The sequence below is a fragment of the Triticum aestivum genome, chromosome 7B, assembly GCF_018294505.1.
Source record: "Triticum aestivum cultivar Chinese Spring chromosome 7B, IWGSC CS RefSeq v2.1, whole genome shotgun sequence".
In the NCBI taxonomy this organism is placed as follows: domain Eukaryota; kingdom Viridiplantae; phylum Streptophyta; class Magnoliopsida; order Poales; family Poaceae; genus Triticum; species Triticum aestivum.
Genome location: NC_057813.1, coordinates 31,216,443 through 31,239,199, shown reverse-complemented (window position 1 = coordinate 31,239,199; position 22,757 = coordinate 31,216,443). Strand labels below are relative to the sequence as shown.

General features: G+C 43.0%; 1 protein-coding gene across 7 annotated transcripts; it reads right to left on the bottom strand.

Moving 5' to 3' along the window:
- Nucleotides 1–559: 559 nt before the first annotated feature.
- Nucleotides 560–10,218, bottom strand: LOC123157091 (probable LRR receptor-like serine/threonine-protein kinase At1g06840). 7 transcript variants are annotated; one of them, XM_044575333.1, is made up of 21 exons: nucleotides 10,084–10,218; nucleotides 8,911–9,098; nucleotides 8,561–8,711; nucleotides 8,043–8,114; nucleotides 7,864–7,935; nucleotides 7,509–7,652; nucleotides 7,358–7,429; nucleotides 7,211–7,282; nucleotides 6,515–6,589; nucleotides 6,231–6,299; nucleotides 5,846–5,914; nucleotides 5,650–5,721; nucleotides 5,260–5,346; nucleotides 5,074–5,142; nucleotides 4,484–4,974; nucleotides 3,554–3,703; nucleotides 2,967–3,250; nucleotides 2,497–2,548; nucleotides 1,644–1,894; nucleotides 1,234–1,368; nucleotides 560–1,114 (listed from the first exon to the last, which is right to left on the bottom strand). In XM_044575333.1, the coding sequence occupies exons 2-21, from the start codon at nucleotides 9,008–9,010 to the stop codon at nucleotides 746–748; spliced, it is 2,856 nt and encodes a 951-aa protein (XP_044431268.1). In that variant the 5' UTR covers nucleotides 9,011–9,098; nucleotides 10,084–10,218; the 3' UTR covers nucleotides 560–745. The 7 variants fall into 7 exon arrangements, with proteins under 7 accessions (XP_044431268.1, XP_044431267.1, XP_044431270.1 ...); XM_044575332.1 differs by lacking the exon at nucleotides 10,084–10,218 and adding an exon at nucleotides 9,581–9,992; XM_044575335.1 differs by lacking the exon at nucleotides 8,561–8,711 and having other exon boundaries at nucleotides 10,084–10,126.
- Nucleotides 10,219–22,757: the final 12,539 nt, after the last annotated feature.

Genomic DNA, 22,757 nt, shown 5'->3' with positions numbered 1-22,757 from the left:
CGCTATCTCTACCGCAGACGTGGCTTCCAGAAGCGGTGCATCGGGGTTTACGACCTCAAGAGCGGCAGGCTGAAGAAGGTCAGGTCGCCCGTGGAGCGGCCCAGCTTCTGGCCGCCGGCAGCCTGGTTCACGCCTTCGACGACAGTCTCAACGTAGCCACCAGCTTTTCGCAATCATCTCAATATTATTTGTTTCCATTCGTGGTTGCATATTCGTCCATAGGGCAAATCCGGTATGTGATTATTGGAACGTAGGCTCCTCTATCCGCAACCACGATGAACTCACTCCGGTGAAGACCGCCCGTTCGACGAAATGCGTTGACAAAACCATTGGTTACCACGGTATTTTGGTCCACTCCAACTGTCAAAATGGATGACTGAGGGATCACCCTTGGAGATGCCCTTAGTCGATTTCAAAGGAGAAAGTTTTTTCGCTGGCCATAAAAGCCATTAACCGGTTTTTCGTCATCACCAAAATGCCTTAAAAAATTGCCGGAAAAAATGCCTTACAATTTAATCAACTTTTGATCCAGGACCAACTCACATCAGCCAACCACAGATAATTAATACTCATACTATACAGCAAGCAAATTCCACGCAGATATGCAAATATCTTCATTTATTTACAAACAGGCTGTAGAAACGAATTTCAAACAACTACCAGCACAAATGAAACTCACACATTTTTAATACTCCTGCCTACCAGCACAAACATCATCACCAACTAATTAGGCTCTCACATTTTCTCAGCGAGGGTTGGTGCTGCGCACCACGCCGCTGAGAAGGTTGCTGCCGGAGGCGTCCGAGGACGACATGTACTGGTAGGCCATCATCAACCCCCCGGCGGACGACGACGACAGCTGCGTGCCTGTGCGGCCCGGGGTCCATGGACACCGAGACTCCGACTCCAACGGCACGCTATCCGTCTCTGGCGTCATCTGCCATATCGTCTCCAGCTCCCGCACCACCTCCACCATGGACGGCCTCGCGTCCGTCTCGTCCCGGCAGCACCGCAGCCCCAGCGCCGCGAACCTCTCCACGCACTCCCACGGGCACGGACCCATCCGTGTGTCCACCACCGACAATATCATCCCTGACTGGTTCGCCGCCACAACCTGCATATGCGTGTATGTAATGCATTATTGTCACAATTCGGTTTCAGTTTGCTAGCATCACAAAAATCACTACGGTGCAATATATTCTCTGCTCCATCGATTTGAATTTTGATGGTTACCTCTCTGACCAGGTTTTTCCCATGAGAAATGGGCTGCATCCCTGTCAGCAGTTCCAGAAAAACGACACCGAGGCTGTACACGTCGCTCTTGTCCGTCAGATTATGCGTGAGGAAATACTCCGGGTCAAGATAACCCTGCATGGTGTAAACAACGGCAACTAAATCAGCAATGCAGTGTCACCAACATGACGCCAAGAACTAGATGTTAGAAGATACTCCCTCCATATCAAATTGAACTGCAAAAACGTCTTATATTTTGGTACAGACAGACCTTCAAAAAAATATTTTGGTACAGACTAGTACGTGACACTCAAAACTGATACAGATCCTCACCTCAAGTGCAACATGCTTATTTATGCACAACTAGTTGATGCCAAGATATGCGATACCATTTGGTACAACCTACTCACCGGGGTACCCTTCACAACAGTGGACACATGACCAGGGGCGACCCCCTCCATTGCCGGCAGTGGGGCAAGCCTCGAGAGACCAAAATCAGAAACCTTTGCTACAAACTTCGAGTCCAATAAAATATTGCTAGACTTGATGTCACGATGATATATCGGAGGGTCTGCTTCCGTGTGCAAGTAGAGGATCCCTCGTGATGATCCCAGTGCAATTCGTAACCTCATGGGAAAACTTAGAGCCTCTTTAGCTTTAGCTGTTACGTAAATAAAGCACTAGTTAGAGGAACTTTACAGGACAGGCAGCACACCAAAAGCAAGGTAGAGGCATATTCTTAGCACACGTACAATAAAGCAAGAATAATTTGCAAGCAAGCAAAAAAGCATGGAGATTTCATTGGCTTGAGCCTGACTACCAAAATCCAAAACATAGATATCAAAAATTAGGTTCCTTCACACCTCACGAGTGATTGAATTTCCCTGCTGTGGTCAGTTGTGAGTTCTAGCTGAGGAAACTATTGATGGAACAGAGGCATTTATCGCCAAGATGGCATGCACTAGACTATTATGTGTGCACAATGATCACGACGGGGAAATTTCATACGTTTGTCTCGATATCATTTCTCAGCTGGATCTAACATCTAATTGTATGACTGTAAGTCTGTCACTATGTTATCTGTGGCAAGAGAAAAGGCCAAAGATTGCATATCTGTGCATGGTAGATAAATAGAAAAACACCATTGCCTGACAGGATAAACATGGAACAAAGTAATTCAATAAGATAAGCACATTTCAGAAATTATGACCAAGTGTACAATTCTGAGGTGCAGTTTAGTGGCTACAGAAATGAAGTCCTAACCTGAAAGATGATCACGTAGATTACCATTTGGCATATACTCATACACCAGCATCTGCGATACATGGTTCACAGTATGAGTTTAATCATCATAACATTGGACCAAAAATTAAGTAACATTCGGCATAAACAGCAACAGGCCAGCTTCTGCCATTAAGAGTGCCCTGAAGATGAGCTCTCGATACCAAAGTGCCAATCAACAGAAAATGAGCTTACAATGTCTATGGACAAGGAATCACTTCTGCACTAAACAATAAACAATGTGTTGAATTGATCTAGCAGAAATAGCCTAAACATGTGTTGATGTATAGAAATGGGTTGATAATGTGTGTTGATGTATATGTACTTCACCAGATACATGGGTCGCAATTGATATGGATATCAAATTTTCCACAGCCCATTCTAGAAAAAGAAAGCAGCTGAACAATAAAGCAGCATTTGATGAAATTGGTATTTCTGGTTGGAGGGACAACCTGCTCATTATCTTCATCGCAATATCCAACCAAAGAAACCAGGTTTCGGTGATGCAGCCTGGACAACAATTCTATCTCTGTGAAGAACTCCTCTGAACCCTGAAGAGATCCCTGTTGTGTACGTTTTACTGCAGCTCCTGTTCCATCAGCCAGAACCCCCCTGTATACTTTTCCATACCCTCCTTGACCAATTAGTGCCGAGTCACTAAAATTGCTTGTACAATTTGATAATTCTTCAAAAGTGAGGTCTCTTACGCCATCAATTTTCATCTGAATTCTTTTCGCTGCAAAGTCAGTAGAATTTTGTCATCGAATGACCATAACAATTTCGTCACAACAAGCTCAGATGAATATCAACTCATATAAAGAAGTCATGACGATACATACAATGCTGCAACTCTGTACTAACAAAATCAGAGACAAAAGAAGTGACAACTGTTTTAAATAAAAAAGGTGGATACCTGAAATATTACAATGTATTTGAAAAAGAGATGAATAATCTAACAACTTTAGACAATTTTAGACAAAGGAAAAACATTTGAAAAAGAGATGAAATATTACAATGTATTTTACAATGTATGGTTTACCAGTGCGTCTCTTTGAAATTTGACTTGAACGCCTTCTCAATATAATTAGAGTAACGAGGGATGAAAGAATTGCCGCTGCAGCAAATGCTGCGATGACAATACCAACAGTGGCACCTGTACTGAGACTGGACTCTGTACGACGCGGTAGTACTGAAAAGAAAGCATGGGAACATGTGAGTTCTCTCTTCAGTAGTTGCTACAACTGCTGGATACCAAGCTGGCAACACTTTTGTAGTGGTTACATTTGATAAATAGCACCGTATATGATGGATACTTCCACAACAGTGCTATCAACATCCTCTTAGATATCAAACTATTCCTTTAAGATACCAAACTATTCTTTTCTGTAGACCTAACTACATTGTACTCAATCCAATGTTTTTCCTTTGTCGTGAGCCAAACCGTTAGATGTTGTGTTACTCTCTTCTTTGCTTATTTCTACATGCATGTACATATACATATATTGGCCTTTGGCCCAGGGAATACAGCAAGGTTCCAGCACAAGGGTAAACTTGACCAATTAATTAAAAAGACATTGAGAATCAAGGCGTTGAAGCCCTATGACAAGGAGTGAACAAGAGCACACTTACGACCTCAACAAGGAAAAACTTGATAACAGGAAAAAGTTTAGGGACATGTTAAGTTGAGGGTGTTGTGTGAAAATTCGTTGCAGGTTCAGAGACATACAATGAAGCTTACTAAGTTAGGACAAGTGGGCAACGGTAATATGCTTATTTGATTGATGTGGGGTTTGGAGATCTGCATTGGGGAAGATGAAGAGAGGAGGCCTCGGCAGCTCCACTGTGCGCACGTAACTGCACGTATGATCACTAATACAAACATCTATATACGACAAGATAAACATGGTGACAAAATTGCAACGAAACGAAATATGGAGTGGAGTGAAGATAAAGTAACATATATACATACCATTTTCATACCACCCTGGGATGAAGTCGATAAGCTCATAGGGCCCAAATATATCCGAGTCTGTGATGAGCCACCCTGTGAACATGTCCCTCAGTCTCAGCACTTCACCAGAGTTAAACAACGGAGTGTTGTTAGGGAAAAGCTTAAGGTTCATCTTCAGTCTTGGGCCTTCTTCCCACATAAAAGTAGAGACTTCCAATTGATACGAAGACAATGAAAGACCAGATGATAAGTAGTGTTGAAATTCAGCTTCGTACGGAACAAAATCCCAGAATCCTGGACTCTTCAACCGGTAATCGACGTGAAGTGGAATAGCACATAAGCATGGGATTGGTGACCTTAGTATGTTTTCGTGAGGAAGGTCGGTTGAGCATGGCGGACAAAGTGTATTGTTATTTGTGGAACCTCCAGGAACAACAACTGAAATTGATTGGCAATACTGAGATATATTCAGTTGATTTTGCGATGTGCATATGGGGTTTCCAGATAACCTAAAAACATGGATGGTAAAGGAAAGAAAATATAAGGTACTGGAAATGATGAATGGATCTGAAAAATGGAAAAGATAAGTGTTCAATAGAAATGCATACAGGATGGTAACATTCGCAGGGGGTGTAAGAGGATTTGATAGATTCGTGAGAGCGTTGTTATGGAAATCCCTGCAAAATAGTTGAGGGGGGATATTAGATTACCAGTCCTGAAGAAATATGTCAATTATATACCATTCTATAAAATCAAAAAGGTGAAGCAGAAGGTTCAATTTATGATGATCTTACAATATCAGGCTTCTATTTCCACTGAAATCAATATTTCGCCAGACATCAGATGGAACAGAACCATCCAAGTTATTATTCTCCATTGACCTGAATGAAGACCAAAAAAAAAATCAGCTCAGCCTGATTCAAATGATCATTCATGGACAGTACTGTGATGCAAAACTGTTTAAACTTATGTTTGTTCAAAATTAAAGTTGTTGTCATGGCATGGACCCGGAGAAGGTACTCTGCAATCAATCATTGTCCATGCGAGACTACCCTAAGGGACAAAGGGAGTAATTCGCTACTATTCAGCAATAATGAAGTAAGAGCATCCCCCCTTTCTAGAGATCTATCCCCTATCAAATATTAAAGGCCGTAATAGCATGGAGAACGTAATATCAGACTTACAATCTTTGGAGATTAGGAAGGCCGGAGAAACTTCCAGGAATAGAACCGTTAAGACGATTGTGGGAAAGATCTCTGCACAACTTGCAAAAGTGAGTGTAAACTGAAAATAGAAGTTTCATTGGGGAAAAAGGGATCAATAAATAATACTTAAAAAACAAAATGGCATGAAATCTTTGAGAGGGCCTTATTTTTATACATTGTAGTTATGTTGCTCGCTAGTTTGCCAGATGGTATGGGACCCGTCAACTGATTCCAACTAATATCCCTGAAACAACATAACAAAGATCAGAGCAAGTGATAGCTGCCAAATTCACCTAAGGCCTTGCACAATGCTAGATGTTTAGGGAGGTGCTTAGAAAAATAAACCAGATTTTTCTGAAGCACCGGTGCCTATTTCTACAGGAGAGACACCTAATTAAGCGTCTACTCTGTACAAATAAGCACTAATGCTTAAGAAAAGCCTGGTTTATTTCTCTAAGCACCTCCCCTAAGTACCTTGCATTGTACAAGGCCTAAGCATCACGGTTGAGATTTTTTTTTCCTAAACAAATAGGTAGTGCGTAGTTCAGAATGCTACGTACAAGTAGCCAAGTTGCGGTATTCCACTGGCATCAAGAGCGGGACCTTCCAAGCTGCAGTTTCTCAAACTCCTGATATAGACCATATCAATTAGATTAATCTGAGACTGTCATACATACTGTAAAAGAAAAGCAAGTTAAGATTCTTTATTTCTTTTGCAGAACTCAACCAAATTAAGGGCCATCCTCATTGCAATAATGACGACCAATGTGAAATCATCATTATTAATATTATAATTCATTTGAGCACATAGCTAAAAAAGCAGAGAGATGGAGAACATACTTACAACTTCAGAAGTGTGGTGATATTGCCATAAGATGAAGGAATTGAACTCCCCGAGAAGTTGTTATTGTCTAGCTGGCTGGGATCATTTTGAAAAGACGCAATTAGACGTGCAGTGAATGTTTATATATATCTTTACAAGTGATATCTCAAAGACATGTAAAAAGACTAAGAAAATGAACTGGAAGTTACTCGAGTTGCTATGGGTCTTCTTTCCAGTTACTTTGAATTACTCATGGTATATAAATAACAGAAAAATGCAAAATCGACTAGCAGTTATATTGTTTCAGCAGCATACAAGCTTTCAGTGATTTACTGCTGGCAAGAAATAATGCCCTAAAGATCAGGGTAAAATCAGAAGTAATCCTAAACAACTAACAGAGCTAATGCCAGTTAAAGCAACTTCCCAGTATTACGAGAATAAGCTATCACAAGGAACAGGCCAGCAGCTACTTTTCAGTAGAAGAGAACAGTGGAGCAGACATTCTTTGTTTGTGTTGCTCCCAAAGTTGTAAGTAAACCGTAAACTATTCATTTAAGCTACAAAACAACAAATACAGGAGAACTACTGCTTATGATCTTCATTTAGGGCCGACAGATCAGTCCAATTCATAATCAAAGATTGATATCCAGCCCACCCAACCAAAATAATCAAAAACTGTATATTATTCAAACTACTGCACAATAGTGGGCTTCATACACGATGAGCAGTTTTGGTAGCTGCAATAATTCTGGAGGAAGATAGCCAGATAAGTTATTGTTATCCAACAATCTGCAAACCAATTATACTGTCAGTGGGGTATAAATGAAAACCAATATTATGGTACAGCAGAGGTCAGGTACTTACAGATGAACAAGGGAAGGTAATCTGGACAGTTCAGGTGGAATTTGACCACTCAATGAATTATTGTTCATGTGACTGGATAGTAAATGGAAATCCATTAGGATAAGGATAACTATCACTCGTTAACAGAGAGGCTAAAACATATCCTACTTACAAGTGCTCGGTTTTGTTCAGGTTAGCGAATGATTTAGGTATGGATCCGGATATATGGTTCTGATCAATCTGAATCCTATTCAAATTAGGAACGAAGCCAATTTCCTCTGGTAAAGAACCAGTCAACTGGTTCCCATTTAAGAGCCTGCAAATATAAACAATGCACACCTTGTTACAGGAGCAAAACGAACTGTGAAATCATCTCAGAGAAACAACTATTTATTGAAACACCTGCAAGCAATAACTAAGTTAACATATACAGAAAAATGATAACCTCCATGTCTAACTAGAAATATATTAAGGAAATTGATTCAGGTAGACCATGTTTCTAATCCGTGGTGTAGATTTCGACTTACAATAGTTCCAGGGAAGTAATGTTGCCAACCTCCTTAGGAATGCTCCCACCAATTGAGTTCCACATAAAATCCCTTGAAAGGAAATTAAAAGTACTCAGTCGCCCCTTGTGCATGTAGGACTGGATTAAATGAACAGGCAATCCACACGATAATTACCGAGCTCAGCTCACTGCACTTACAATATTTTCATGCGAGACAGCTGGCCAAGCTCAGGAGCTAGAGTCCCAGATAAATTTAACCGTAGAAGCTCCCTATAATCACATAATACGAGGATATCATCAAGCGAAACATATTATAATAAAATGTCACAGGAATTAGATTCATCTGGAATTAAAATAAGCATGAGACTTTTCACTTTTCAGAGGGAAAATGCTCCTCTACTCCATCTATACACATTTTGCATCTTTTTTTACTCCACTTTCAGCTCCATCAAATATGCTGATACATAATTAACATGGTTTGCAAGAAGGTAATGAACGCTGCAATATTTTTCTGGTTTATTTAAATGAAGCTGTCAACAGACCAAAACAGAATCCAGGATGGCAAAATGATCTATTAAGAAAGTCAACAAAACTATATATATGACCAAGCCCAAGTTCTCAATTCATGACAAAAAGCAAGCCAGAATAGAAGCAAAGAAGAAGGGTTGTATAAATGATATGGGCATGATTGACAAGGAGAACACTTATGCACATACAGTTGCCGCACATGAAAGTATCCATCGCTTGCTGTTACATTGTAACAGATAACACGGGACCAATTTCCGACGCACGGATCTCCACGGTTCCAGTTATCGAGACGTCCCAGTGGATCACTCAAGCTGCCTCTGATAGCTCTCAAAGCATCGACTGCAGACCAGTTGAACCAAATGTACAGCAAGTTGGTCTCATAATGCAAGAAGGATGCAGAAAAAAAAATGTAGCACCCTGGACTCGTGTGCTCCTTTGCATCTCTCCTCAAGTGGGTCATGGTTATGAGGAAAATGTAAAATGAACAAGAACACCTACCAAATTAAACAAGAGGTATGGTGGTTAAGATGGATTTTACCTTCCCATGGTGCTGTGATCTGTGCACTCGTCTGTTGCACATGGGCAAAATAGAATGCGAAGATAATGGAGCAAATATAGAACAGTCGGGACCGTAGCATGACGCCGTTGTGGAGAAAAAATCCCCGATTTGGCGGTAATATTCAGAGTTCAGGGATGCAGGCTCCTTGTGATGGCAGAGCCAATCCCCTGAAAAGAAGCAGAGGAGAACGGTTACTTGTCCAGATCCAGGAACACGAAAATAATCTTGTCAGCAAAGCCGTGACGATGTGCCCTTATAGTACTTGGGACTTTGTTGACATGTGTATCCGGGAATTCTCAAAAGTCTGAGGAACACTCTGTGAAAAGCATACAGTCATGAAGCGCTTGGTGACCGGTAACAGCAATAAACACCGAAGATAGATTCAAGTGGTTATGTGATTGGGAGCATAAACTTGATATGGCATGGGAGATTTGGTGGAAGAAAAAAGTGTCAAAATCCTGCCTCCGCCGCGTGCATATCCACTGAAGGAGGCTAACAATCATGGTCATAGCATCATAACATGAATGAAGCTAACAAATAACAATCATGGTCATGGAGGAAGCTAACAATCATGGTCATGGCACCACACCATAGCATGAAGGAAGCTACAATGACTGCGCTTTTACGGAAGAATGAACGGATTCAATACCGCGCAAGGAAGACACCGGTGGTGAGTAATCGATCTGACACAAACAATGAAGTGGCAATGACAAGCATAGAAGGAGGAGACAAAGAATGGTGTCGATGGGTCAGTTAAAAGGTGTGACCGTGTGAGCAGTAAGCAGCACGGAGTCCTCTAGACAGTAGAGAATTGGAGTACGTGTTGTACTGTTGTGCTGGAGGTTGGAGAGGGGATTGACTAATGGGGAGGAAAGGGACGGCAAGCGGAAACTTTTCCTTCCTTTCCATGTTCTTCCATTATTGAATCCAATCCAAGACCTGTTCTTCCATATCTCGATCGTGGACTGTTCCTTCTGTCGCTCGCCATTGAAAGGGAAACGAGAAAAAGAATTGAGAGATCGGGGATGTGTCTCCCCTGACCTCAGCAACGCATACAATTCGCCGTTGAATCTGGTGTCAGCGGAACTAGATTGGGCCAGCAAAACCTAGGCGAGTAAGAAGAGGAACGAGTCAGGGTGAAAGATGCCGTACTTGAACGCCACGCCCACCCTGACGGCGCCTCATCCTCGCCGGCGCCGCTGGCCATGCTTGCTGCGCCACAGCGATGTGTTCCCACGGATCCACCGGACACCAGGGCAGTCAAGGGGACTAAGGGGTGGAAAGATGCCGTCACTGACGTTTGGGTCCACCATTATGAAGAGCGATAAAATGTTGAAGCCCTCTATTTTGGTCAAATTTCGACCGTAAGTTTGTCTAACAAAGAGTTAAATACACCACAGGTGCCCTAACTTGTCCGGCGCAGTCAGTTTGATGCCTAAACTTGAAAAATACACAAAAGTGATGTCATAACTTGTTTGGACTTTCAAATACGGTACCTCTGGACGTATGCCGCCGTATCGAGTGCCCGCGTGGCATGCCAACATGTCGCTGGGCCACATGTCAGTGGTTGCAGGCGCTGTGAGCTACGCGTGTTTTTTATAGGAATGCCCCTGGATTTTAATCAATCTTGCAAAAATACCCCTTGATTTTAAGTAATAATCGCAAAAAAATACAGGAAGCGAGCGTGCAGGGAATTCGAACATGTGACATCCTCGTCTTCTGACAATCGAGCGGACCAGGTGGCCATAGTCTGGTTTGCGCTTAATTATCAGCAAGCAGTTTATATAGATGATTGCATGTATCGCTCTGCGTATGCTTTTACCGGAGTAATTTTATTTATATTTATTTCCAAGTTACCATCTTGTTTTTCTTCGAGTGAAGTTTCTGTTTAGTTCTCATGATACATAAATTTTTTCCATGTGAAAAAATAAAATAATTATCAATATGAAATTTTGTCTATTTTCATTATTGTGTACTTTGAAGAGATAAACATGAACTTTTTCTAAAATTGATGTGGAATTAAAAAGTTGAACTTATCTTGAAAACAAAGTGAGCAGTTTTTGAAATACACGTTCACGTTCATGTTCATTTTTTTATTTTCCTATTATTTTAGAAAATGTTCACCATATTTTTTGATAATGTTGAATGCCTATTAAAATAATATTATGTAATATTATTCTTAAATTTCTACAAACACGCTTAACATGCTAGTACATTTCTAGAAGTTATTATTGTCACACAATAATATTTAATACACGTTGAACAGTTTTTAAATACAATATTGTCAATTTTAAATAATTGTGCATTTTAAAAATATAATGAAGATACACAATAATTGTTCTTGCTTATGGTGCTCAATGAGGATACATAAATTTACAGAATAATTTTTAATATACATTCATCTTTTTATGTCCACATAAATTTTAGAGAAAATTCATGTTTATCTCTTCAAGGTACACAATAATGAAAATAGAATAAAGATATAAAATCAACAATAATTGCATATTGATAATTATTTTATTTTTCATATGGGAAAATTTATCTATCATGAAAATTAAACAGGAACTCAGAAAAAAGTGAAGCAGTACTTCAAAAAAGCTGTAGAAAACATGTGCAAAGCGATACGTTTTTTTTCCGACAAAAGGTGAATTTTATTGGCTCAGAATGAAGCATCAAGAGAATACAAACATAATGAGCACACACCCGGCCTCTGCATAACTAAGATGCATACAGCCAACATCAACGCACACACACGCACACAAAAAAACACGCCGATAAATAGCAAAGTCAAATAAGACCAAAGCTATACACAGACGATAAAAAAACACAAAAACGATCAGATCGGTGATCAGCAAACTAAATCGGTGACCGTATCCGCACCAACCATCCCATGACATCCCACGATCGACGAGATTCTTCAATAGCAACGCCTTCAGGAAGGGATTGGCGCTCAAGCGCCGTCGTCACCGGATCCAACCATCCAAGGTCAGAATCTAGGTTTTCACCCTGAAGAACCTGAACAAGCATATCCGAGCAATGCCTTCAAGAAGGTAACGATGTAAAAGCATCGCCATTGCTAGGTATAACCAACTCGGGTCAGGCCTAGGCTTTCACCCCGGAGCTCGAACCAGGTGCTCAAGCAGCACCACCATCGACATCATATGTGTTGTCACCACCACTTTTCCACGATCCCAGCAGCTGCATGCGATGTGCTCAGGTGCTGCACAACCATCCCTTTGCGTCAAGGCGCCGTCCATAGTTTTTATCTCCCCGCCGAAGTAAACCACCGGATCTTGAGAGAGCACCATCAGAAAGACCTTTCGGTGATCACCACGCTTCACAACAAGTCTGCCGCCGCATGTCGGGGTGGTCGCCACAATGATCGACACCACCACCGTCCCACCTAGCTGAAGAGAGCCCTGCCCATGCCCGTCAGGGTGTCATGGCCTGAACTGAAGCCTGAAAGGCATATCACCGTCTGCCGCAGGCCTGCGAAAAACCTATGATGGTCACCAAAATCCACAGTTCGACGACGGATCGGCCGACGCCGGCACGGTCAGGCCGGATCCAAGCGAAGGGCTGGCACGTCCTGGTGCTCGACTCTGCGGCTCTGTGCGTCCTTGTGCGAGGCGCCGGCAGACGTAATAGCCGAGAGCAGGCTGCTGGATCACATCCACGTACAGCACAAGGAAGCGGTGACCAGTAACCTGGTTTGCATCCATCTGAGCACGTTTTGGACATGCAAACATCACGGCTTGGATCCATCCATCTGAGCACGTTTTGGACATGCAAACCGCCCAGGTTCATCTGCTATGGCTGCTGTCACCGGGTCTTTTGACCGAGCAAGAGCATGCCGCAACCGCCGTCATCCGCAGATCCAACAGCCGCTGCCGAGGCTCCACTCCCGCCGCTGCACGCGCCGCCATCCACGGATCCGACGGCCTGCCGCCGGGGCTCCGCCTCTGGCCGATCCAATCTGCACACGGATCCACCAACCGCCGTCTTGTCGCCAGAACAGAGAGAGGCCCCGCCGCCGCCGCCATTGCGCAGACTTTGCCTGGCGCTAGCCTCCGGCGGCGGCGAGGGGGGAGGAACCGGTGACGGGGTCGAAGGTGTGGTGGATCGATCGCCGGGCCCGTTCGGAAGAGACGTAGGTTACCTAAAATGGGAGAGATTTTCACTTCCCGGCCTCTGCACCAACCAGGGATGCATACGGCCCATTTTAGTATGAGTATCAAGATAAACATGGTCCTCAAATTTTTTTAAATGAGTATCAAGACATTTATTGATGAGAGGTTCCACCACACACCAAACTTGATCCTTAATAAATGGGGGAAACCCCTGTGCATCACCTGTCAATTCTAGAAATTGAATCGTGCATATAAGTTGCTAGCTAGCAGTTAAATGTAAACCAAAATGTTGTCTCTTAATCCGCTTGTTTGTTAGGCAACCCGCAGGTCCGTGGTTCGAATTCCCTTCATGCCAACTTGTGTTTTCTTTTGTGTGTGAATTAATTAAAGTACATGCATGTTCCCGTAAAAAACAGTGTGTGTGTGTAGCGCTCGTAACGATTTTTTGCAAGAATTAACCAAAGTCCAAGGTCATTTAAAAAAACTACCATCCGCAGCACTGGCATGTGGCCCATGCCTCACGGGCAGTTGATACGGCGGCATACGTCTAGGGGCACCATATTTGAACACCTAGAAAAGTTACGACACCAGTTTTGTGTATTTTTCAAGTTTAGGCACCAAACTGATCGTGCCGGACAAGTTAGGGCACCTGTAGTGTATCTAACTCTCTAACAAAATATATAAGCTACTCCCTCGGTCTCATAATATAAGAGCTAGTGTAGCTCTCTTATATTATGGGACATAGGGAGTATATGTTACAGTAATTATCTTGTTGTATTCATATTTGAAGTAAGTTTCCAATAATACTATTTTTCCCACATATAATTTATATTTTATTAGTTAAATTTATGATCAAAATTACCCTGTAAAAATTATGGTCAAAATTGGACCAAAAATATGAGGGAGACTTTGTTTTGAGCAACCACGAGGAGCTCCGCCTTTCGTAGGAGAAGAGAATTGTCGAGTTAATAATGAGAAATGGCTAAAAATCAATACAACTGCCCCATAACCCCCCCCCCCCAACACACACCAGCCCCGGGCCTCTTGACAAACGAGCCGATGACTCTGCCTCCCAAGAGACCCAAATCGAAACCTTGCAATAGAAGACATCCTCCGGAGTCATCGCTCTGGCTTCCACACATGCATGAGGACGTGTCGCGCACGAGCTGATAACTCCACCATCCAAGTGATAAAATTTGATGCTCTACAACACAACTTCGCTCTCCAGAGCCGTCGTCCGGGTTCCACACCGATCGAGACCACGCATCCATCTAACCGATGAAGAAAACTATAGGATGCACAAAACATGGACGTTTGATAGAAGACCATCTCCAAGGTGACGCCACCAAGGAGGAGTGATGAGCACGACGATGTACGCTCCATCCATAGTCGAAGCTTGGTTTTTCACTCCAAGTTTAAAACTTTGATTTCTCGCTAATGTGGGTTGTTTTCGAGCGGGAAGGACATCCCTGCTAGTGATGAGGCTCTTATGAGACTAAAATGTCATCAATGGAACAATAGAACTGGAGGCTCAAAAGTATGAAATAGATCTGAGATTAAGGCCCTGTTCGGCCATCCTCCGCGGAGCGGAGCGCGCGGAGCAGCGTTTAATCAACTCCGCAGATTATAACTGGATTGCCGCTCCGCTCCGGCGCGGAGCCGCGGAGCGGAGGGAATCCGAACGCGGCTTAAAAGTCTCTATGAGCGAGTGCGAGTGAAGTACCATTCTTTTTCGAGTTTTCTTGTGTGGTACAATGGTAGTATATGAGCTCATGCACAAACTCACTCCGCACACACACCATTCACACCAAACACACATGCTAGACCCTAACTATACACACAAAATCGCTCTGAAGGATTTTGTTGTTGTGGCACATCCGCATGGGAGGGGTGGGGACGCTGATGAAAACGACATGAAGTTGACGACAATGCCATGCCGTCACATGTGGAGGGAAGTCTGATGGAGCTAGGGTTGCCCATTCGGGATTTGGGAGGGGGGTTGCCGGTGCGAGAGGTCAGGGGTAGAGGGGCGACCGAGGTTGCGACAACACAACAGTGGCCGAAGTGGAGGGAAGGGTGATGAAGTGCAGGGAAGCATCACCCGGCATGGGGGGTGGGAGTGGGTGGTTCGACCGAAGTAGACAAGGGCGGGAACTAGAGGAAGAAGAAATTGTGTGGGTGTGGAGAGAAAGATGAACTAGGTTATTTAGACGATGAAGAAGGCAGGGCGGACAATCCAATTGCCCGCGCCAATTGACAGATTCGGTCACATGATGAATGGGTGCTCCCACACACAAATTATTTTTCTTAAAATTTTGCTACCTCTTGAGCATGCATTGGTTTTCCCTTGAAGAGGAAAGGGTGACGCAGCAAAGTAGCGTAAGTATTTCCCTCAGTTTTGAGAACCCACGTATCAATCCAGTAGGAGGCTACGCACAAGTCACCTAGTACCTGCACAAACAATCAAGAACATTACAACCAACGCGATAAAGGGGTTGTCAATCCCTTCACGGTCACTCGCAAAAGTGAGATTTAATAGAGATAGTAAAGTAAATATTTTTTTGTATTTTTGTTGTATAGATTGGATAGTAAAGATTGAAAAATAGTAAACGACATTTAAAGAGATGCAAATATAATGGAAAAGAGACCCGGGGCCATAGGTTTCACTAGTGGCTTCTGAAGGAAATATGCCCTAGAGGCAATAATAAAGTTGTTATTTATATTTCCTTATATCATGGTAAATTTTTATTCATGCTAGAATTGTATTAACCGGAAACTTAATACATGTGTGAATATATAGACAAACAGAGTGTCACTAGTATGCCTCTACTAGACTAGCTCATTGAATCAAAAATGGTTAAGTTTCCTAGCCATAGACATGAGTTGTCATTTGATTAACGGGATCACATTATTAGAGAATGATGTGATTGACTTGACCCATTCTGTTAGCTTAGCACTTGATCATTTAGTATGTTGTTATTGCTTTCTTCATGACTTATACATGTTCCTATGACTATGAGATTATGCAACTCCCGAATACCGGAGGAATACTTTGTGTGCTACCAAACGTCAAAACGTAACTGGGTGATTATAAATGTGATCTACAGGTGTCTCTGATGGTACTTGTTGGGTTGGCATAGATCAAGATTAGGATTTGTCACTCCGATTGTCGGAGAGGTATCTCTGGGTCCTCTCAGTAATGCACATCACTATAAGCCTTGCAAGCAATGTGACTAATGAGTTAGTTGTGGGATGATGCATTACGGAACGAGTAAAGAGACTTGCCGGTAACGAGATTGAACTAGGTATTGAGATACCGATGATCGAATCCCGGGCAAGTAACATACCGATGACAAAGGGAACAACGTATGTTGTTATGCGGTTTGACCGATAAAGATCTTCGTAGAATATGTGGGAGCCAATATGAGCATCCAGGTTCCGCTATTGGTTATTGGCCAGAGACATGTCTCGGTCATGTCTACATAGTTCTCGAACCCGTAGGGTCCGCATGCTTAACGTTCGGTGACGATTGGTATTATGAGTTTTTGTGTTTTGATGTACCGAAGGTAGTTTGGAGTCCTGGATATGATCACGGACATGACGAGGAGTCCCGAAATGGTCGAGACATAAAGATCGATATATTGGATGACTATGTTTGGACTTCGGAAGGGTTCCGGGCAAGTTCGGACAAATATTGGAGTACCGGGGGGTTACCGGAACCCCCCAGGGAGTGTAATGGGCCTATTGGGCCTTAGTGGAGAAGAGGAGGGGTGGCCAGGGCAGCCGCGCGCCCCTCCCTCTCTAGTCCGAATTGGACAAGGAGGGGGGCGGTGCCCCCCTTTCCTTCCCCCTCTCTCCTCCTTCCCTCTCTCCTACTCCTACTCTTGGAAGGGTTGGAGTCCTACTCCCGCCGGGAGTAGGACTCTCCTTGGGGCGCGCCTAGGAGGGCCGGCCTCTCCCCCTCCTCCACTCCTTTATATAGGAGGAGGGGGCACCCCATAGACACAAAAAGTTGATCATTGATCTCTCTTAGTCGTGTGCGGTGCCCCCCCACCATAATCCACCTCGGTTATATCATTGCGGTGCTTAGGCGAAGCCCTGCATCGGTAGCATCATCATCACTGTCATCACGCCATCATGCTGACGAAACTCTCCCTCGACACTTTGCTGGATCGGAGTTCGTGGGACGTCACCGAGCTGAACGTGTGCAGATCGCGGAGGTGCCGTACGTTCGGTACTAGGATCGGTTGATCGTGAAGACGTACGACTACATCAACCGCATTGTCATAACGCTTCCGCTTTCGGTCTACGAGGGTACGTGGACAACACTCTTCCCTCTCGTTGCTATGCATCACCATGATCTTGTGTGTTCGTAGGAATTTTTTTGAAATTACTATGTTCCCCAACAGTGGCATCAGAGCCAGGTTTATGCGTAGATGTTATATGCACGAGTAGAACACAAGTGAGTTGTGGACGATACTAGTCATACTGCTTAGCAGCATGTCATACTTTGATTCGGCGATATTGTTGGATGAAGCGGCTCGGACCGACATTACGTGTACGCTTACGCGAGACTGGTTCTACCGACGTGCTTCGCACACAGGTGGCTGCCGGGTGTCAGTTTCTCCAACTTTAGTTGAATCGAGTGTGGCTACGCCCGGTCCTTGTGAAGGTTAAAACATCACATACTTGACGAAATATCGTTGTGGTTTTGATGGGTAGGTAAGAACGGTTCTTGCTCAGCCCGTAGCAGCCACATAAAACTTGCAACAACAAAGTAGAGGACGTCTAACTTGTTTTTGTAGGGCATGTTGTGATGTGATATGGTAAAGACATGATGCTAAATTTTATTGTATGAGATGATCATGTTTTGTAACAAAGTTATCAACAACTGGCAGGAGCCATACGGTTGTCACTTTATTGTATGAAATGCAATCGCCATATAATTGCTTTACTTTATCTCTAAGCGGTAGCGATAGTCGTAGAAGCAATAGTTGTTGAGATGACAACGACGCTACAATGGAGATCAAGGTGTTGCGTTGGTGACGATGGTGATCATGATGGTGCTTTGAGATGGAGATCAAAGGCACAAAATGATGATGGCCATATCATATCACTTATATTGATTGCATGTGATGTTTATCCTTTATGCATCTTAGTTTGCTTAGAGCGACGGTAGCATTATAAGATGATCTCTTACTAAATTTCAAGGTATAAGTGTTCTACCTAAGTATGCACCATTGCGAAAGTTTGTCGTGCCGAGACACCACGTGATGATCGGGTGTGATAAGCTCCACGTTCACATACAACGGGTGCAAGCCAGTTTTGCACACGCAAAATACTCGGGTTAAACTTGACGAGCCTAGCATATGCAGATATGGCCTCGGAACACTGAGACCGAAAGGTCGAGCGTGAATCGTATAGTAGATATGATCAACATAGTGATGTTCACCGTTGAAAACTACTCCATCTCATGTGATGATCGGACATGGTTTAGTTGATATGGATCACGTGATCACTTAGATGATTAGAGGGATGTCTATCTAAGTGGGAGTTCTTAAGTAATTTGATTAATTGAACTTTAATTCATCATGAACTTAGTACCTGATAGTATTTTGCATGTCTATATTGTTGTAGATAGATGGCCCGTGTTGTTGTTCCGTTGAATTTTAATGTGTTCCTTGAGAAAGCTAAGTTGAAAGATGATGGTAGCAATTACACGGAATGGGTCCCTAACTTGAAGATTATCCTCATTGTTGCACAGAAGAATTACGTCCTGGAAGCACCGCTAGATGCAAGGTCCGCTGCAGGAGCAACGCCGGAAGTTGTGAATGTCTGGCAGAGCAAAGCTGATGACTGCTTGATAGTTCAGTGTGATTTACGGCTTAGAACCGGGACTTCAATGACGTTTTAAACGTCATGGAGCATATGAGATGTTCCAGGAGTTGAAGTTAATATTTCAAGCAAATGCCCAGATTGAGAGACATGAAGTCTCCAATAAGTTCTACAGCTGCAAGATGGAGGAGAATAGTTCTGTCAGTGAGCATATACTCAAAATGTCTAGGTATAACAATCACTTGATTCAACTGGGAGTTAATCTTCTGGATGATAGTGTCATTGACAGAATTCTTCAATCACTGCCACCAAGCTACAAGAGCTTCGTGATGAACTATAATATGCAAGGGATGAACAAGACAGTTCCCGAGCTCTTCACTATGCTAAAGGCTGCGGAGGTAGAAATCAAGAAGGACCATCAAGTGTTGATGGTCAACAAGACCACCAATTTCAAGAAAAAGGGTAAAGGGAAGAAGGGGAACTTCAAGAAGAACGGCAAGCAAGTTGCTGCTCAAATGAAGAAACCCAAGTGTGGACCTAAGCCTGAGACTGAGTGCTTCTACTGCAAAGGGACTGGTCACTAGACGCGGAACTGCCCCAAGTATTTGGCGGATAAGAAGGATGGCAAGGTGAACAAAGGTATATGTGATATACATGTTATTGATGTGTACCAGTACTGTCTGGGTATTTGATACTGGTTCTGTTGCTAATATTTGCAACTCGAAACAGGGACTACGTATTAAGCGAAGATTGGCTAAGGACGAGGTGACGATGCACGTGGGAAATGGTTCCAAAGTCGATGTGATCGCGGTCGGCATGCTACCTCTACATCTACCTTTGAGATTAGTTTTAGACCTGAATAATTGTTATTTGGTGCCAGCGTTGAGCATGAACATTATATCTGGATCTTGTTTGATGCGAGACAGTTATTCATTTAAATCTGAGAATAATGGTTGTTCTATTTATATGAGTAATATCTTTTATGGTCATGCACCCTTGAAGAGTGGTCTATTTTTATTGAATCTCGATAGTAGTGATACACATATTCATAATATTGAAGCCAAAAGATGCAGAGTTGATAATGATAGTGCAACTTATTTGTGGCACTGCCATTTAGGTCATATTGGTGTAAAGCGCATGAAGAAACTCCATACTGATGGTCTTTTGGAATCACTTGATTATGAATCACGTGGTACTTGCGAACCATGCCTCATGGGCAAGATGACTAAAACGCCATTCTCCGGAACAATGGAGCGAGCAACAGATTTGTTGGAGATCATACATACTGATGTATGTGGTCCGATGAATGTTGAGGCTCGCGGTGGGTATCGTTATTTTCTCACCTCCACAGATGATTTAAGAAGATATGGGTATATCTACTTCATGAAACATAAGTCTGAAACATTTGAAAAGTTCAAAGAATTTCAGAGTGAAGTAGAAAATCATCGTAACAAGAAAATAAAGTTTCTACAATCTCATCGTGGAGGAGAATATTTGAGTTACGAGTTTGGTCTTCATTTTAAACAATGCGAAATAGTTTCGCAACTCATGCCACCCGGAACACCACAACGTAATGGTGTGTCCGAACGTCGTAACCGCACTTTATTAGATATGGTGCGGTCTATGATGTCTCTTACTGATTTACCGCTATCGTTTTGGGGTTATGCTTTAGAGACGGCTGCATTCACGTTAAATAGGGCACCATCTAAATCCGTTGAGACGACGCCTTATGAACTGTGGTTTGGCAAGAAACCAAAGTTGTCGTTTCTTAAAATTTGGGGGTGCGATGCTTATGTGAAAAAGCTTCAACCTGATAAGCTCAAACCCAAATCGGAGAAATGTGTCTTCATAGGATACCCAAAGGAGACTGTTGGGTACACCTTCTATCACAAATCCGAAGGCAAGACATTCGTTGCTAAGAATGGATCCTTTCTAGATAAGGAGTTTCTCTCGAAAAAAGTGAGTGGGAGGAAAGTAGAACTTGATGAGGTAACTGTACCTGCTCCCTTATTGGAAAGTAGTTCATCACAGAAACCTGTTCCTGTGACTCCTACACCAATTAGTGAGGAAGCTAATGATGATGATCATGTAATTTTAGATCAAGTTACTACCGAACCTCGTAGGACAACTAGAGTAAGATCCGCAGGAGAGTGGTACGGTAATCCTATTCTGGAGGTTATGTTACTTGACCATGACGAACCTACGAACTATGAGGAAGCGATGATGAGCCAGATTCCGCAAATGGCTTAAGGCCATGAAATCTGAGATACGATCCATGTATGAGAACAAAGTATGGACTTTGGTTGACTTGCCTGATGATCGGCAAGCCATAGATAATAAATGGATCTTCAAGAAGAAGACTGATGCTGACGGTAATGTTACTATCTAGAAAGCTCGACTTGTTGCGAAAGGTTTTTACAAGTTCAAGGAGTTGACTACGATGAGAGTTTCTCACCCATAGCGATGCTTAAGTCCGTCCAAATCATGTTAACAATTGCTGCATTTTATGATTATGAAATTTGGCAAATGGATGTAAAGACTGCATTCCTGAATGGATTTCTTGAAGAAGAGTTGTATATGATGCAACCTGAAGGTTTTATCGATCCAAAGGATGCTAACTGAAAGTGCTAGTATTCGACTAGAGGGGGGGTGAATAGGCGATTTTTATGAAAGTCTTCAAAGCAGGGGTGTTTTGAAGACAAACAATAGAATTGAACCTATTGATATGCAGCGGAAGGTAGATTACATTAGACAAGCCATAGTCAAGTAACCAATGTAATGAAAGCACGAAGACTATGAGCAGCTAGGTAGTAAGGATCGGGATGGAAGATAGTATGAAGCCAAACACACAATTGTCTTCACATAGTGAAGCCAAACAGACCAGGCAAGTAGGCAAAGACTTCACGAAGAAAAACTGTAAGTAAAGAGAGAGGAAAGGTAGAACCAGTTGCTCGGAGAGGACAAGGGATTTGTTGGACCAGTTCCAGTTGTTGTGACAACTGCACATCTGGTTAGGGAGGCTGAGATTCAACTCAGAAGACCGCGTCCTCACCTTATTCCCCTTGAGCTAAGAACACTTAGTCCTCGCCCAATCACTTTGGTAAGTCTTCAAGGGAGACTTCCAAATCTTCACAGACTTCATTCACTGGCAATCCACAATGACTCTTGGATGCTTGGAACGCGACGCCTAACCAGCTGGAGGATTCATAGTCCTCAAGTGTAATAAGTCTTCAGATCATGCGGACAGAAAGACTTCAGTGATGCCTAACACTCTTTGACTCTGGGTGTTTTGGGCTTTGTCCTCGCAAGGATTCTCTCTCAAAAGCTTCGGAGGTGGGACTCTCAAACGACAAAAGCCGTGCACTAACTCTGAGCAGCCACCAATTTAGGGTGTAGGGGGTGGGCTATTTATAGCCAGGAGGCAACCCGACCTGATTTTTCTGAAATGACCCTAGGTCACTAAGGAACTGACACGTGTCCAATGGTCAGATTTCAAACACACGCGGCAGCATAGCTTGGGCTACGAGCCACGCTGACTCATCCAGCTCTGGATAAGATTTGCTCTCATTGTCTTCGCTCGAAGACATAGGATTTGGTTGAGCATCACTTCAGTCACTCTGACTTTGTTCACTTGGACCCCACTTAACAGTGCGGTGGTTCCTATGACTCAACAAAGAAGAAAAGGAAACTATGAAACAACTATGACTTCGTACTCCATAGTCTTCACACGATGTCTTCTCGTGTCATAGTCTTCAATGTGAATGTCTTCACAGACCACCATTGTCTTCAGTGTCTTCACACATTTTAGGGGTCATCTCTGGTAGATAAACCGAATCAATATGGGACTACTACCTGTGTTAT